The 16,509-nt window shown below is 44.9% G+C and overlaps 1 protein-coding gene across 1 annotated transcript in view; it reads left to right on the plus strand.

The window, feature by feature from the left end:
• Positions 1-16,509, plus strand: part of unc5db (unc-5 netrin receptor Db) — a 156,226-nt gene that overhangs the window by 101,452 nt on the left and 38,265 nt on the right. The window contains 4 exon segments of the mRNA XM_070903772.1: positions 7,297-7,477; positions 8,264-8,431; positions 14,412-14,576; positions 16,017-16,049. Coding sequence (XP_070759873.1) covers positions 7,297-7,477; positions 8,264-8,431; positions 14,412-14,576; positions 16,017-16,049 — 547 coding nt within the window.

The following is a 16,509-nucleotide window of genomic DNA, read 5'->3' on the forward strand; positions in this document are numbered from 1 at the left end:
AAACAGGTTTTTGAGAAAACGACTAAATGGACTATGAAATTGTGGTTGTATAGTTGTTTGTAGATGGACAGATCAATGAATCGACTACTCGTTGCAGTAACACTTCAACAGTAGCGCCTTAGAATATCCATTGGAAGTGCTATTTCAAATGTCAGCATGGAGTATGCATGTTGGAGGTGATGAAGCTAACCCATAAAGTAGCTGTTTCCTGTATGAACACAAACATCACATTCAGCTAAGTATATTTTATCACTGACTGGAAGTAGCTGTCTTAACATATTCATAAAGGATTGACTGCAAGCGGTCTGACAATTACTAGGGTGTCATTTCCACTGGGGATAGACATGTCCCCCTCACTCACCAAAATCCTATTTTTGTCCCCCTCCTGGCCTTACAGTTTTAGCTTGATCCGCCCTCTAAATGTTGTCCACTTGCTGTCCAGCTGCCAACATCCAGATGAATCTGGAACAGATATTAACGTACATCACCCCTTTCCCCCCGCGTTACATTAACGCACCCACCCCCTACTGGACACTTTATCTGGACACTTTACTTTATATTGGTCACTGCACTGTTTGTTATTTATCTTATCTTATCTTATTTTTATTCTTATTTTGCCTTTTATATTCTACATATTTGTTATCAAAACAATAGCACCTTCAGACCACAGCAAATTCCTTGTAATGTATGTTACTTGGCAATAAACGGTTTCTGATTCTGATGAAAGATGATCTAAGTTGATAAAAGTGTTGATGTTCATCTAGGTTCCATCATTATCGCACGCTCAAAGCAATCTTTAGCTGCTGTGAGTGGCAGTGAGTGCTTTTGAACTTTCTTTGGCCCGGGTTTTGCCTCTCAGGATACCTAGAGATCGATAAACTGGAGCTTGTTGGGACAGGAAGCCACGTAGACACTACTCAGGACTAAAGAACGAAAAATGTATTCATTTATATTTTGATTCACAGGCTACAGTGTGCAGTTCTGTTTTAGTATTCTAATTAAAAGAAGCTGCAATTGAACATCTATCAAAGCTGAGACAGAAAAGGACGGTGTTCCTGAGGCAAGAGTCTCAACATCTTTAGATGCTTTGTTTCTTTGTTTTATTTCTTGTTTTAATTGTGTGTGTGGTTTGTGGTTAGAGACGTAAATCCACTAAACTTTGCTTTTAAACAAGCCATCGGGACTTCTGTAAGTTTGTGATGTCATAACTATACAGTCACTCATCCACGCCCCCCAGCAGGTCATCTGCTCCAGGCACAGCACCACCCACCAAGTACAGGGACGCTCATCCACCCGCTCAGTCTGTCTGAGTTATTGGAGCGCTCTGCTCAGGACTACTCTTCAAGTTTTTGAAGGTTGTTCAGTTTGTCTAAGACGGCTTGTTTCAGACAGAGGGGGGACTGAGGGGCTGCATGAAGGGCCAGCAGAAGATAAATAAGGACTTTACTGAACTGTGAATCATGCAAAGCTGCTCTAGTGGAGTCCCAGAATAAAAATATAGAGCTGAAATGAGCATAATATGGGACCTTTAAAGTTATTTACCTCGACTTTCTTTGGTTTTCTTTAATGTTTTTTCGACCTTTAATGCAAACATTGTAGGCCTCAGTAAAGCAGTATTGCTCTATGCAATATATCACAGTAATTAATCCCAAAACCCGCCCCTGAACAAACCCATTCTCTCTTTGTGAGAACCCCACGCCAACTCGATTCAAAGCTCTTGTGTTTAAATTCCGCTACACTCATCAACAAATAATACACACACTGTATAGCACCACAAGACTAAGACTATAACTCATTGGAAGACATCTCAGCATGAGATGACAGCTTTGTACAATTTTTTTTTAGATAACTGAGAAAAAGACAGGAAAAAACAGCTTTTTGCCCGCTGGAGGACTGTCATCCCCACACCTCTTTAGCTGTCTCTCTGCAGCATCTTCGAGTCACAGGTCTCCAAATCGCTTCTTTTACCACATGTGCCACAACAACGGGAGTAAAAGTGAGAGCATGTCGAATCGCCATTTGGGAAGCGCGAGACGGCATCCTCACAGGCTGAAGTGACAGAGGTTGTAATAACAGAGTGGCACTCAAAGAAATATGTTAAAGAAAAGAAAATGGAATAAAAAAAGGAAACGTGCCTCAAGCTTTTGTTTTGGTCATGAGGCTGCTGGGCCTTTTTTTGCCTGTTTTAGCTCGTTGTTTTGGTGTTCAGGCGAGCAAACTCCGCTGTCATCAGCCTTGTTTTCCACAGTGCTTTGAGAAAAAAAGCTCCAATAATCCCACTGTACATCACCATGCCCAGCACCAAATACACAAAGTTAGCAACTCGCCGGAGAATTTAAGTGAAACATCCAGCAGGAGCTGGTACTGTAGAGACACACCGCTCCAAGTGAATGCTAATGTTGCTAAGCGTATGATGGATTTGTAAATCGGCAACTGTTAACACATTGGCAAGCTGGCCATAGCTACATCATGAGGTGATAATACGCTCAGTGGCCAATTTATTAGGTACACCATTAAGTACACCTGTACAGTCTGATGCGGTCCAATACAACAGCTCTGCCATAAATTCCACCTTTTCGAAGTAGAATAGTGTTCAAATTTTAGTGACATTGATGGAAATGTTAAATGTTTAGGCTTTTATCTGACCTGAGTACTGATCTGTTTTCCACTGAGAAACTCAGAAACAGTTATTAGAGACATCCAAATATTTGTTGGTTTTTTTTGTGTTTTCAATTTTTATTTCTCACTCTTCAAAGCATAGTTTAAACTTTAAAGACTTATGTTAGTTTTATAACTATGTGATACAAATTTGATCTTGAACTAAAAAATCCAAAAAAAGCAAACGTGTCTTTCTCTCTCCCTAAAATAAAGGAACTGACCCCAGCCCTGACGCTACAGAGCTACACCCCTTTTGGAGTTGCAGTTGTTGACTGTGTGGAATGTGAAACGTTGCAGTTTTAATGGAATAAATCTACTAAAACTGCATGGAATGTGGACATCACAATTGTACAGACAATGAAACTTAATTTCATTGTCTGTACCTTCGACGTACCTTCGACGTTGAAATGCTGTTAAATCACCAGTTATTGTCTCCTCGCATTGAGTCAGGCTTCCACTTTAATGCGCAGACGTCTTCAGACATCCGTTCAACAGTTAATCAACAGACAAATACTTGGGGTGTTTCCTGTTAATTCAAATTTAGGACACTGTTGTGTTGAGTGTTGTCTGTGAGTGTAAATTGCAACATGCAAATTCTCAAGTGTTTTGCTACAAAAATACCTTCACGCGTCGCATCCAAGGAGCAGAGAGTGTAATTTGCCTATGGTTAATAGAACGTAGGAGCGGCTTATTTGTAATTTCGTTTCGGTTCGCCCGAAAAACCAATCCCCCACTTTTACTTCACAGATATCAGGGGGTGTGAATGCAGAGCAGATCTTTTAACTCTGGCAGAAAGGAGTCCATGAGAACCCTGCATAATGAGTTTCTTTTGAGAGGTTACTCTGAGAGAAAGTGTGAAATGAACAGCCAAACTGGGAGCCAATTTCAACTTCCCTGAATGAAAGCCTTTAATCCAAGATGAATCCCCTTGATCTACAGTAGCTCAGGTAGACAGCCCGGGCTACGGCACAAAGGGGAATCAACTAAATGCTTCTGCACTGTGATACAAGCGCTTCTCTGTCGAGCTTCACAAAGACATTTGCAGCGCTCCTCCAAAACAAGTTAGCATTTAACTCCTCGTCCCACCTCCTGCCTGCCGCTGCGCTTGTTTCTGCTTTCCGCCGAGCGCCCTCTGTTATTTTCTCATAGGTCAGAGAAAGTCTCCTAGAGAGCAGATGATGAGCTTCATTATTAAGCCAAGCAATTACACCCCCCCCCCCCCCACCTCAACTTCCCCATTTTCCCCCAGCCCAGGCCGAAAACAGGAGCTCCCCCTATTTATTTGGTAAAGATAAGACAGATCGGGGTGGAATAGTAATGCAGTGCCACACAGCTCGGAGGGGAGGCAAGGTGGCATTTGGGAAGCAACAGGGGAGGCGGATGGGCGACGCAGGCCCACTTTGTGTTCTCCCCCGTATCTTTTCTGATTAACCTCCGGAGCGGTAGAGCACAGCTGAGCCCCAGATAGCCCCCCCCCTCCGACTCTACCTGCTGTCCGTATGAACACACTGAGCCATGCTGAGTTCAAAGAATCGTTTCTGATATGCTGCTCAGCGGGTCCCGCCGGCGCCTCCACCCCCCGGTCTCCGGGGCACGCCTGACGGAGGCGCGTAATCCATGTAATTGCGTTGATGAGATACTCGGCAATTAAAAAAAGTTCTGTCCGCCCAACCCGGCTGAGGGTCGCCCGAAGACATGACACCTAAGCATGACTCAGCAGCAGGCAGATTATTTTCTAGCACTGAAGCGCAGCATTTGTACTGCGTCACCTTGACATCAAATGACCGTCAGACCTAGGAGCGGGCGGGGGGGGTTGCGTCAGCTGGCGAGGTCTTGATCAGCGCTCTCCTCATAAGTCTCCATGATGGCCGCCGTGTCACCCGTTACATTGCTCCTCTGTCCTCTAATTGCCCCTCGGCTCAGCCACATTTCTCAGCATCTAATCATCAGCAAATGTCATCTGAATGAGCTGTGTGTGTGTGTGTGTGTGTGTACTTAAGTCGATGAGAGGACCTGGCCCCTGTGCATGGCTGGAGGAGGTGACCTTCAGGGGCGGTCCAGGTATTGAAATCACTGCGAGGAAGCCCTGATGTGGGGGGGCCCCGCCTGGAAACCCCTCCGTCAAGGCTGACACTGATGACCGCATCCTAATTGAAACAAATGTGCCAATTAGGCAATTCATTTCTCACATCCTCTGCCACACACTCGCCGGGCTAATTTGTGTTTGTCCCTTCATTTTTTTTTCTCCCACCACCTCCTCCCCTTCCTCTCTCTCTCTCTCTCTCTCTCTCTCTCTCTCCCTTTCTTTGTGGATCTCTCTCTCTCTCTCTTCCCTTCTGCTCGGTGAATCTTTTCATCATTATCCGAGGACTGTTAGCGGCAGACACCCCCCCCCCCCCCCCCCAAACACTGCGAGGGCTGGCTCGTGCCACACATTAATTGCCTCTTTCAAGTCACACATTTCCCAGGACAAAATTGAAATAAATACATAAAGGGTTGGACGATCGGGGTGCCACTGCTCGCGACACCCGTTCAGTGACAGACGACTTTAATCATTAGAAATTAGACTGCGTCCCCCCTGTCTCTCTATTTCGTTATGTATCTGCGATGCAAAGCGCTCTACCTCTGATGACGCCCCGCGCTAAAGGCTATCTTTTAATTGTGGAGAAGAATCCGGGAGCCTTTGAAGATCAGCTTCCAAGTTTTCTTCAAGGCAAAACGGGGGAAGCAGCCGCAATCGTACTCCGAAAAAAAGAACAATTCCCACTCCTGCTAACAGTGGTGCGATTGACTCAAATAGGGGTGGAAATGTGAGAAATGATTACCGTGTCATGATGTTCATTATCATTTTTATTCGTGTCAATATATACCTACAATCCATCATCCCCCGGGTCTGTGTGTCATTTCTATTTACCCTGTGTTTGCGTGCCCACAGGCTTCCTATTTGCATCCAGCCTGGGTGTTGTTTATTATAAAGGGTGCCGGCGCGCTTCCTATAAATCCATCAGCCCGGCCCATTCTGCCACACATTGAATGTAATTTGCAAACGCAGCGATGCAGCTCCTTTACCAGGGTAGAAGCACTAAAGCGTCACTAAGTTTGTAATTCATAATTAGTTTCCCTCTCTGTTGCTGGTAATTGGTTATAGTGCTGCTTTTGACTTCCTAATGGCTTTAGTGTCGGCGGTTGTGCTGCCTAGCTGTGTGTTATACAGCGGGGCGGGGCCCGTAGGGTGCAGCTGACCTGCAGTGACGTGTGCCAATGCAGCTTTAAGGGGAGTGAATCTAAATATGAGATCTGCATCTTCTGAGAAAGTGACACTTTAGGGTTCAGTGCCACTTTAGGAAAAGGTGTTTATATTTGTTCCGGATGGCAACGCTCAAGGGTGGGGAAGCCTGCCGTCATAGCCTCCCTGATTCACTATGCTCCTCAACCATCAGCAAATTACACGATATGGTCTGTCATAGCTGAGCAGGACTAGCCAAAAGAGACTACGACCTGTAGTGGACATTACAGCAGCCCATTTGGTGAGCTCTCGCTCTCCTGATGATCGTCGTCATCTTGGTTCACAGATAGGCCTATATGTTGGTATTGACTGACCAGATTCAACATTTCTCACTGAAAAACAACAAGCAGCTCTTTCACTTTAGAGTACATCTGGAATTTACATTACAGGAATTAGTTGGAAAACAGCAAGTAATTGTGCCTGTAATCATTACTGGGGTGGGGGTGAAAAATGACCCTCATATGCATTCCAGACGGGATTCAAATCACTGAACGCGGAAATAGATCCAGTCCAAATGGGGCTTCAGAATGTGTACAGTGACTACACACAGATTTATCGTTGTGGATCCACCTCCCTCTTTGGGAGGTGTGATTTGATTTGAACTTCGCTCAGAAGTCATGGCCTCATTCGCTGTCGATGCATGCCCAAAACCGCCATTTGTCGAGAAAACGAGATCTCCCTCCGTCAAATTAGCAGCACCGACATAGCACGCGTGTTAAAGCTTCCGCCTTTGAAATTGCAAAACTGGGGCATGACACCTGCGATCAGTACGTTTTAAAGGAGTCCAAATTCGAGAGGGAGGAGGAAACAAGACATTTGGGCAACCAAGCAAATTTGCAATACAACTGTTGTTGCGAGTTGTGTGAACGCTTTAACCGCCTATAAAGTCGTGACTAGTTGACAAACAGTTCACTCTTTAGTGCTGCACTTCTGTAGAGGTGGAGGGACTCACAGGAGACAGATTAAAAAAGTTCAGAATCAATGTATCAGAGGCTGAGACCTCCTGGCTTTTAGTCGATAGTCCAGAAATACTGGATCCTGCATTTCCCATGATGCAACTCAATAGCATCTTTCATTAGGCACCCCCTGCTTGTCAAACTGCCACATATCTCCATGCCTCCAGTTTGTGATGCAGGACTTCTGTTACAAAGATTTCACCAAACCTCCAGGTCAGCTTATTTGTGAAAGGAAGCACAAATTATGTAAAATGATTCCTTCCATTATTACATTGCAAAGGGGTTTAGAGAATCTGGGATTTCTGTGGGCTTCAAACTCCGTCCTACCAAGTCGTAATGAACCAAAATTATCCTTTAATAGTCTCCTTTCTCCTGATCTCTCTCCTCTCGTGACAGGTGGAGTGGCTGAAAAACGAAGAGCTGCTGAGTTCCCTGACCGACGACAACATCGACACCCGCGCGGACCACAACCTCATCATCAACGAGGCGCGGCTGTCCGACTCGGGCAACTACACCTGCCTGGCCAGCAACATCGTGGCGAAGAGACGCAGCGCCACGGCCACTGTGATAGTCTTCGGTACGCTGTCCTCCCTGCTGCCGCTGTTGCCTGCCCGTTGCAGCGCGCTACAGTGCGCCGACACACTGTTTACATTGCACTTCAGATCAATTTGTTTGCTTTCCTGCGCCCCTACACAAGTGATTAACAGACCCATCTCCGTGTTCCCACAGAAGAGCAATGTTTCCTCTCTATTCCGATGAATGTATTATTCAACGGCTCAATTTACTGCCTCTCATTTAAAATCAATGTGTACTTTATGAAAGGAAATAAGCCACTGTGTCTTAATCTCATTTAAAGGGAGTGTTGCTTATTAAGTATTTATTTGCCAGAGGCCTTCCAGCAATGTGGGTTCAGCCGCTTTAATAGCGCTGCTAAATATTTAGCTTACACACACGTCAAACGGAGAGATCATAGAGTAAGCTGCTTCAGTCAGAGCGCTAAGTGGTCGACTCCAACCTGTCGACCAGTGTGAGTCAGTGTCGCCTTTAGAAATGGCGACTCCGTTTAATGGCTGTTTTCTTTGCTTCCACACAGTCCCACGTCTTTATCTTAATCCAAGTGCAGGGGAACGTTGAACTGGCAATTAGGACAGAGGGAGCTGTATATCCACCAGAATGAATGTGCCGCGCTCAATCTGCTCCAGACGTTATGCATTGTTGCCTTGCGGTGCCTCGGAGCCTGCATAATCATTAATAACCCCCAGCTCTTGCTAGAGTATTTAACTGAGTTCTAGAAAAGTAATATGCGCTGTTGTGCACTCACCCTACCTCCTCTTCTCCCAACTTTGTTGAACTCCCCCTCCAGTGAACGGCGGCTGGTCCCTGTGGACGGAGTGGTCGGCCTGCAATGTGCCATGTGGGCGGGGTGTCCAGAAGCGATCTCGGACCTGCACGAACCCGGCACCTCTCAACGGCGGGGCTTTCTGTGAGGGCATGTCCGTGCAGAAGATCACCTGCAATGCACTCTGCCCAAGTCAGTCCCACTTAAAACTCACTGCATTTCATTTCTGCTTAGGAATATCACACATACATTACAGAAGTTTACTATTCTCTGGGTGTCAAAAGTCATCAGCACTTGCTTGAGAATGATTAAGGCTCTTCACATTTGATTTATGAAGGATTTTAGTGGTTGATTTTCAGATGGCATGCTGTGGAGCCAGGTCTTTAAGGCATGTTACAGCATGTCACCCACATTAACATGTCAGACGTTGCTGATATCCAGAGTGACTCAAATGCCCGCCTCATTAGCATTACAGCCGATAATAAGGATTGCAAGGGACAGATCCATAGTGACCTGACGGCATCCCTGGACCACTGGATTGAACATGCTGCATGGGAGAAAGTAAAAAGAAGAAAAAGAAGAACAGGGGAAGTATGAAGCAAAATCAAGTGACTAGAGGAGGCAGCAGTGAGAGAGGGGATATGATTCAGGGGGAGAAGGTGAGCTGAGGAAGTTCTTGAAGAAATGAGTTTGTACCCTACAAGAGCAAACAGGGAATGGAGGGACTTTGTTGTTCTGAGTAGAAGGGCGTTGTCGAGCACTGTGAGTAGTGTATCAGAATCAGAAATACTTTATTGATCCCCGGGGGCAAATTTTACTGTCAGGCCCGTCAACGTGCGGACAAACCTGCGCATTTCATGATAAATGAAGCCCAAACCAGCTCTTTTGGCTCCTGGTAGCAACTAAAAGACATCAGGTCTCCCGCAGCCAGCTTTGGTGGTGCCTCATGTTGCGTCTACGTGGCTGCCATGTTGGTATGGGGGAGCCGCGCCTCCTGCATGCATGTCTGTCTGTCAAGGCAGGAGGTCTGTCCACAAAACCGATTTTCCGGCAGTTTGGTTTGTCACAAATGCCAGACGTGTGTTTATGGTATAGGATACTTTTGCAGATAGTAATAGCGAGCTATGTTCATCTTTTTGTTTCTTTACCTGACACAAATTAGCTAAAGTTATTATTTTAGAACTTAGTTTGTTGTGTAGCTTTTCCTTTTTTGCCTTTCAAGCGAGGTGACTCTAGACAAAAACCAAAATACATTTATATACTCCAACTTTGCTTTGCCAGTTATGATCCAGGAATCCTTATCGAGGTGACAACCAACTTAAAAGTCGATACCTTCAATATCAACACTTTGCATTAGCATTGAACAGGTTACAGATATGTTCAAAGTAAGTATTTCCTCCTTACAAATGAATGAATTGTATATACAAATAATTTTAAGAGGTTTGCTCTGGAAAACTGGTCGACGAGACTATTTCACCCTGAAATATTCTGTGTATGTAGACCTAAATCTAAACCAGCAGGACAAAATCAGTTATGGTTGATATTTATAACCTGACATCTACAGTTCATTTCCCCTGCTGTGTGCATTCAGCTGTGAGTCGTAACAGGGTCATTGGAAGCAATCCCAAAGAAGCTGCTTTGCTTATAAAACAGTTAAAAGGAGACACGTGGCACCAGTTAAATCAAACTGTGAACTTTTATCAGCTTTGAACCTTCTCTCTGTAAAGCTCTGCCAGACAGACACAACTGACTCATAGGTTGATCGTCATAGGTTCAATCCAGAAGGCAAAGACAAAAGTGGCAAAATGAGGTGAGGCAGAGCGAGCCATTTTTGTTCCACTTGAAATCTTATACATTTGTCAATTAAATGTGTGCCTTTGCATGATCATCTAGCGTGAGCATATTTTCTGCCTGTGAAATCCGGTGTTACGTGTTGAGCAATGCCTTCAGAAATAAGGTTGCTGTGTTTTCCCTGCATAATCAGCCTGTAGCGTGAGAAATACAAGTAAAGGGTCAGCCTGAAAGGTGCCAGACTAGTAAGTGACTAAACAGAGGCAGGAAGCGAGCACATGTCAAAGGTGTGTAATGCATCTACATGCCTTGTCCCCTCTGCGCAGGTGAGGGGGCCCCCGTGGACCCTTCCGCCCCAGCACAGCGTCGCACATTCAGTATACGTGCTGTAATCTTCCACATATTGTCTTGTTTTTTCGGAGGTTGGGGTTCAGAAGTTTGGCGAGGTCATCCAGCGAGCCGGCCTCGTGCCAGTCTGCTCAGTTTGTGAGGTGTCAGACTGCCAAGGCCCAGATGGGGACAGACAGGCGGGTCTAGTTTTAATGGCAACAGGGAACGCTAGAAGAGAGAGAGGGAGAGAGAGAGAGAGAGATGTGGAACAGGTAGTGAGGTGGGGGGAGAGAATGCCGACACATGTTTGTAAATGAAGTTAAAAAGAGGATTCATGGTGTTACATTTAGACTATATTTTTAATAACTTAATGTTAACTGCAATTTAATTGGGATTTAAAGATCCCAAAATATAACAAGACATTCTCCGGTAACGCATACACAAAACCAAAAGTAAAGCATAGTATACAAGGAAAGAACATACTTTAATGTTTTTTGATGGTTCAGTGATTCATTATGTGCAACATCGGACGTCAATCAAACTGCGACTTTAGAACGTCACTACCAATTAAACTTCACAAAGAGAAAGCAAAAGATCTTTTGTAAGATGTACTTTTATTTTGTCGTTTGTTCAGTGCTTAGAGTGAGTATGTAGTGTGGAATTGAGACCCCCCCAGATATTTTACTCCAGCTCTCAGCTTTGGTGCTAACTGTCATTCTTTTAATCAATATGGGTGAGTGGGTGTCATCCTCTTATGTTGTGCTTAGTTAACGTTTACACCCAAGCTTTACATTTATGCACAGACACAGTTTCTAGTTGAAACTGCCAGTGACATGCACCTTTCTATGAAGGTGGCGCAGAAAATGACACAGTCGGCCGCCTTGGATTTCTGTGCAGGAAAAACCCCCTGATGAGATGGGTGATCAATAACAGTGACTCAGCTTTTGCTTTTCAAGGTGCTTCAAAACTCACTTTCCGGCTTGTAGCCTCAAACAAAAAAAAAAGGGATTTCTCGACCCTGACTGATGTATGGGGATGGAAGTTTTCAACTCGCTGCCAATTAAAGCTGTCAACCTTAATTGCAGCCTTAAGAGTCGGGGTGGGTGTGTTATGTTTGCAGTGTGTGTGTGTGTGTGTGTTGGGGGGGGTTATGAAGTGCAAAAGAAGAGGAGTGAGAACTGCCTATTTAAGCGGCGATAAGCAGACCTGTGCCACCGCCGTGGCCCGGAGGCCTCACGGATGTGTCGGCGGGTGTCGCCCTGTTATCAGGGCTGATCCATGTCTTTGTGGGAGGAAGGAGGGGGGCAGACAGGAGCAGAGCGGAGTGCAGGGCTGCGATGAACCCCGCTGTCTGAGCTGCTGACTGACAAGCCCGTCCGGGTTCTGACAAGCTGGCCCAGAACATTGTCTTAATGATGGTCTGACTGTGTGTGTGTGTGTGTGTGTGTGTGTGGGGGGGGGGGGGGGGGGGTCACGGAGGGTGGATGAGGTCAGAGTCAGATTGCCACTTTACAAGAAGCGGCAAAGGGAGGCGAGAATACCAATAGAGATGAGGCTCATGTTGTGGCGATACAGACCGTGTACTGTATAGTCCCACTGTGTGTTGGTAGCGATGACACCTACACCTAATTAGACATCAGGTGAGGGATCTCAGGCTCCCCAATGTACCAGATGCCATAATCTCTTATGTAAGGAGGATTATGGGCGATTACAATTGAAAACAAATTACAAATAAAAAATCACACGCAATAAAATGCACCCTTGCTCATTTTTATACACTGCTACACTCTTATTTGGTCTGGTACGACCAGCAGTTTATGGTGGCTAAATGTCAGCTAACATTGGCGATGTAGATGTTGCTGCGTAACTGACATGGCTGACTTTTTCTCTTCTTGTGCTGCCGTTTCGGCAAGGCGCAGATAAACATCTCCGCACTCAGTCGCTCACCATGTTTTGAATAGGAAAATTGAGATTTCTGACACATATGAATCATCACCCCGTTGCGCCGATGCATCAAGTGTAATGTTGCAGGATAATAATCTTCACATCTGTCACAGGCTAAGTAGGAGACAGGGAGCGATTTGCGCACTCAGCTTGTGACTGCCGCAGTGGCAGCTATTTAGCAAAAGTCAGATAGTCTCGCTTTAAAGGATAAGTTGTCGTCCAACAATCAAAATGCATCAGTGAGCTACACAAACGCACCGGGTGACATGTTCCTTCTTTACAGTGAACATGGCCATCTTGAGTTCTTAAATACTCACCAGCACACCAAATCAGCAGCTGAAAATATCCCCAAATCCAAAAGGTTCCAGCCAAATGCACTTTTTTTCTCCTTTTTAAGTAGCATTTGATAAAGACTGCTAGGCCAAGCAGTGTCAGGAAATCGCTTGTTAAAACCGAAGCTGTATATTCGTGACCTGTTGTAGTACAGCAGCAGTACAACTTTTGCTTTGTTTTATGCATCACATACAGATCAGTGAAGAATTTATACAGGACAACTTTGACCAATGGCTTCAGGACAGTGTTTCACATGTCCAAAGTGTGTTCATCTCTCCTGGCTCAGTTTGGCTGCTCAGATCTTAAAGATCGCAGTGGTTGTAGTTTAAAGAGATAAAACAGTGAAGGATGCTTCTTCAATGGGCTCTGAACGCAGACTTGGCTCGTGATGAGACTGAGGGCTGCCGCTACAGAGGCTTGAAGCCAAGATATATACTAACAGGTGCAATCATTAGCTCTTACAGCTACAGTAACAATCTTTTCTTTGCAATTTCGGTTTATAAATATCCATTGGGTTACTATCTATTGCCGGTTTTTAATATGACAGTGTAGGGAGTTCATGAAAAAAAAAATTTAAACACAGAAGGTTGTTTTGTAGAAACTAAAATCCTCTGGTGTGTTTGGAGGTTCAACCAAGAAAGAAAAGGGCACAAAGTAGTGTCTGCTTAGCTACAAAAATGTCACCAAAACAGATTAATTAGGACCTGGTGACTAGCCAATTTAAGAACCTAGATAAGCAAAAAAAAAAGGAAAATGAAGCTTGGATTATGAAAAGCACCCACGAGGTGATTCAGAGTCGGTCATTACAGTTTGTCAGATTGTATCTGCTGTTTACCAGTAGGCAGATGAGCTCATTCAGAGCAACAAGTCATGGGGGAGCTGTCAGGAGAAACAATATGCATACACTCACCAGCGACTGCGGTTAAACTCAGAGGCACTCGGCATTCTCTCCGCAACAGACAAAGGCATCGGTTGCATTTCAAGTAGCTGAGAAGAAACCACAAACAAATGTGGAGGGAAGGTAGGGCCTGTGGAACATTACAAAGGAAAATTACCTTCTCCACCGCCCACAAGGGTGTATTATGGGCATCGTGATTGCTGCCAGAAAATCTCCAGGCGCCATATGGTCCCCCAGTGTTTAAGCTAAGCATGGTGAGCTCTTCCTTGATCAGATGACAAAGCATAGCGGAGGAATCCCAGCTATTAGCATGCACCAGGCTGTCTTGGTTTCATAGCCTTGCATCAAATCCCATTATATAAACAAGCCCGGGCTCAAGCTGTACCACCGCATCACCTTGTGCATTGTGTATCACACTGAATGTGTGTGTGTGTGTGTGTGTGTGTGTGTGTGCCCACTAACGAAACATGTAAGTGTTTGATGTGTGTAAGTATAGCACCAAAATGAAAGTTGAGACTGTCTGCAGTTACATCTAACGCTAACACTGGAGTCAGGGGAAACAGCTAGCCCCTTTGGCTCTGAACAAAGTTAAAACTACCAACAACTAATGAATGCTGTATTTCTCGTTGTAATGTAAAACAAAATAAGAAATAAGAGGAATTTAGCTTGCTAGCTGTTTCATCCTGCCTCTAATATGAATGGTAATCAAGCTGTGACGTCAATTTGTGTTTCTTTGGCTTGCCTTAACTTAGCTGCTTATTTCTTAACTTATTTCTTCTTCTGTTTGCCTTTTTGGTGTGTGTGCAGACACACGCAGTATGTCTGTTAATCTTTGTCAAAGACGTGTATATATATATATATATCCTCCTGTTGCAGTTGACGGAGGCTGGGACGAGTGGAGCCAATGGACCGTATGCAGCAGCCAGTGCGAGAAGCAGCGGAGTCGGGAATGCAACTCCCCAGCACCCAGACACAGAGGCAAGATGTGTGAAGGGAACAGCGAGGCCACTGAGAACTGCACAGATGGACTATGTACCCAGAGTAAGGCCTTTCTCCCCTGCCAGGCATCATCATCCTCATTACTTTCCTATCATCATCCTCATCATCATATACACACTCACGGAAACATGACATCATCACGAGCATGTTTGAACAGGAGGTGTGTGTGTGTTGACACAGATGCCCAGTGCATGATAATGTCAGCGCTCTTTCTCCTGTGTGCCGCTCACTTGACATATTGGATGTCATGCTGAATCTGTCACAGGTAAGAAGTGCAGCCATTCTTTCTTGAATGATTCTTGACGTTTGGAATGAAATGTCATTGCACTGTTGGGGTCATGCACGTGCAATGACTTAAAACTGTGAATGTTTTACACACTAGTGTGAGCGCTAGTAGGAATGCTGACCACAGCATGGGGCTGAACGATACAATTTTTATGTCAAACTTTTGATTTGAGTGCAGTGTTCAAATCCCCAGCGGCTCAATCTTATCTGTGGCTTATATTCATGTGGAAACGAGGTTCAATAAAAGTTGCCCCAATTAGGCGCAAATTAACGCAGCTAATCAACGTTAATTCCATGAGTTGGCCAAAGTACAAAATATTAGTCTTGGCTGCCGTCTGCTCTCTGCATGCTGGTGTCCATGTTATCTCGGGCCAAAGGTTGTTCCCTAGAAAAATAAAGCCACTCACATATAGATATACAGACAAATAGATACAGAGTATAAACACAATAAGGCGGACTAGTGAGTAGATGACTTTTGTTCAGCGTGAAGACGTTTATTGTCCGCGACAACCTCTGTAGTCTCATTTAGCCACTAGTTAGCAACCGCCTTATTTAAGACACGTAAAAGCTTCAAACTTCACGAGTGAGGTATCGACTGACTTGTGTAGAACAAAACGTGAAAACCTCTTAAGCTTGTGTTAACCACAGACCTTATTTCAGGCGTCCAATCAAAAACCCATTCAAAAAACCCATTGACTTCGAGACGAGGGAACTGGAAGTGTAAAAATGCGAACTCATTTCCTGGTATTAGGACTCCTTGCTGCAGCACTCTATACTGGTCAGAAAAGAAAAATCACATTTTCCTCTGATAGTTCATCCCTACTAGAATGTGCTCATGATTATCATTTCGGTTTCCATATTATACGTTCGGAGAAAGTCCAGTAGAAAAGAGTGTGACTTGATCAACTTGTTTTATATGGACTTGTGTTTGGGAGATTATTAGCCCACTCGGAGGAATTTCCAAGCCTTGAAGAAGTTTGCACCTCAAACCCCCTTTATCTCTGGTGATACGAGGACAGTAATGATGCCTACCTGGCCATTATCAGACACTGTAGATCGTCGACAGTCAGCAGAAGAGGCTCTCTCTGCTCAGGGTGTTGGCTCTGAGACTACACTTGTTAGTCACTTCACAGAGGCTCGGACTTTAATCACCACTTTCTCTCCTCTTTGTCTCACTCTATCTCTCTGTCTTTGCAGATCGAAAGCTGCTACATGACGTTAAACCTCAAAGTGAGTCTTCCTCTGTGGATTTCTTTCATCTTCAACCCCCCCCACCCCCACCGCCGACCCCACCTGCCACTTATATGTCATGCCCTGAATTCTGGGGGCAAGAGATGATATATTCCAAGTTTAAAGTTAGCAGAGAAGGGAGTGACAGTTGTTTGCATGTTCCCAGTGCACCACTCTGGAAACCGAAAGCATCATGAATTGCCGCCCTTTGTTCCACTTTGATCTGAGCGTCTCCTGTTTTAACCCACTAAGGGCTCATTACGCATTCATGTCATTATTCAGGCGCCCGACTTTTATGACAACCATGACATCACAGCTGTGTTTCCACTTTGAGCCAGGAGATATATTGGTTGTGACAAGTGAACATGTGCTATGTTGCGGAGGATTAATGGGTTGTAATCATTGCAAACAAGCTAATTTGACCAATTTACGGCGCTGTCCTCACAATCCTGTGGCGGCT

The sequence above is a fragment of the Enoplosus armatus genome, chromosome 4, assembly GCF_043641665.1.
Source record: "Enoplosus armatus isolate fEnoArm2 chromosome 4, fEnoArm2.hap1, whole genome shotgun sequence".
Lineage (NCBI taxonomy): Eukaryota > Metazoa > Chordata > Actinopteri > Centrarchiformes > Enoplosidae > Enoplosus > Enoplosus armatus.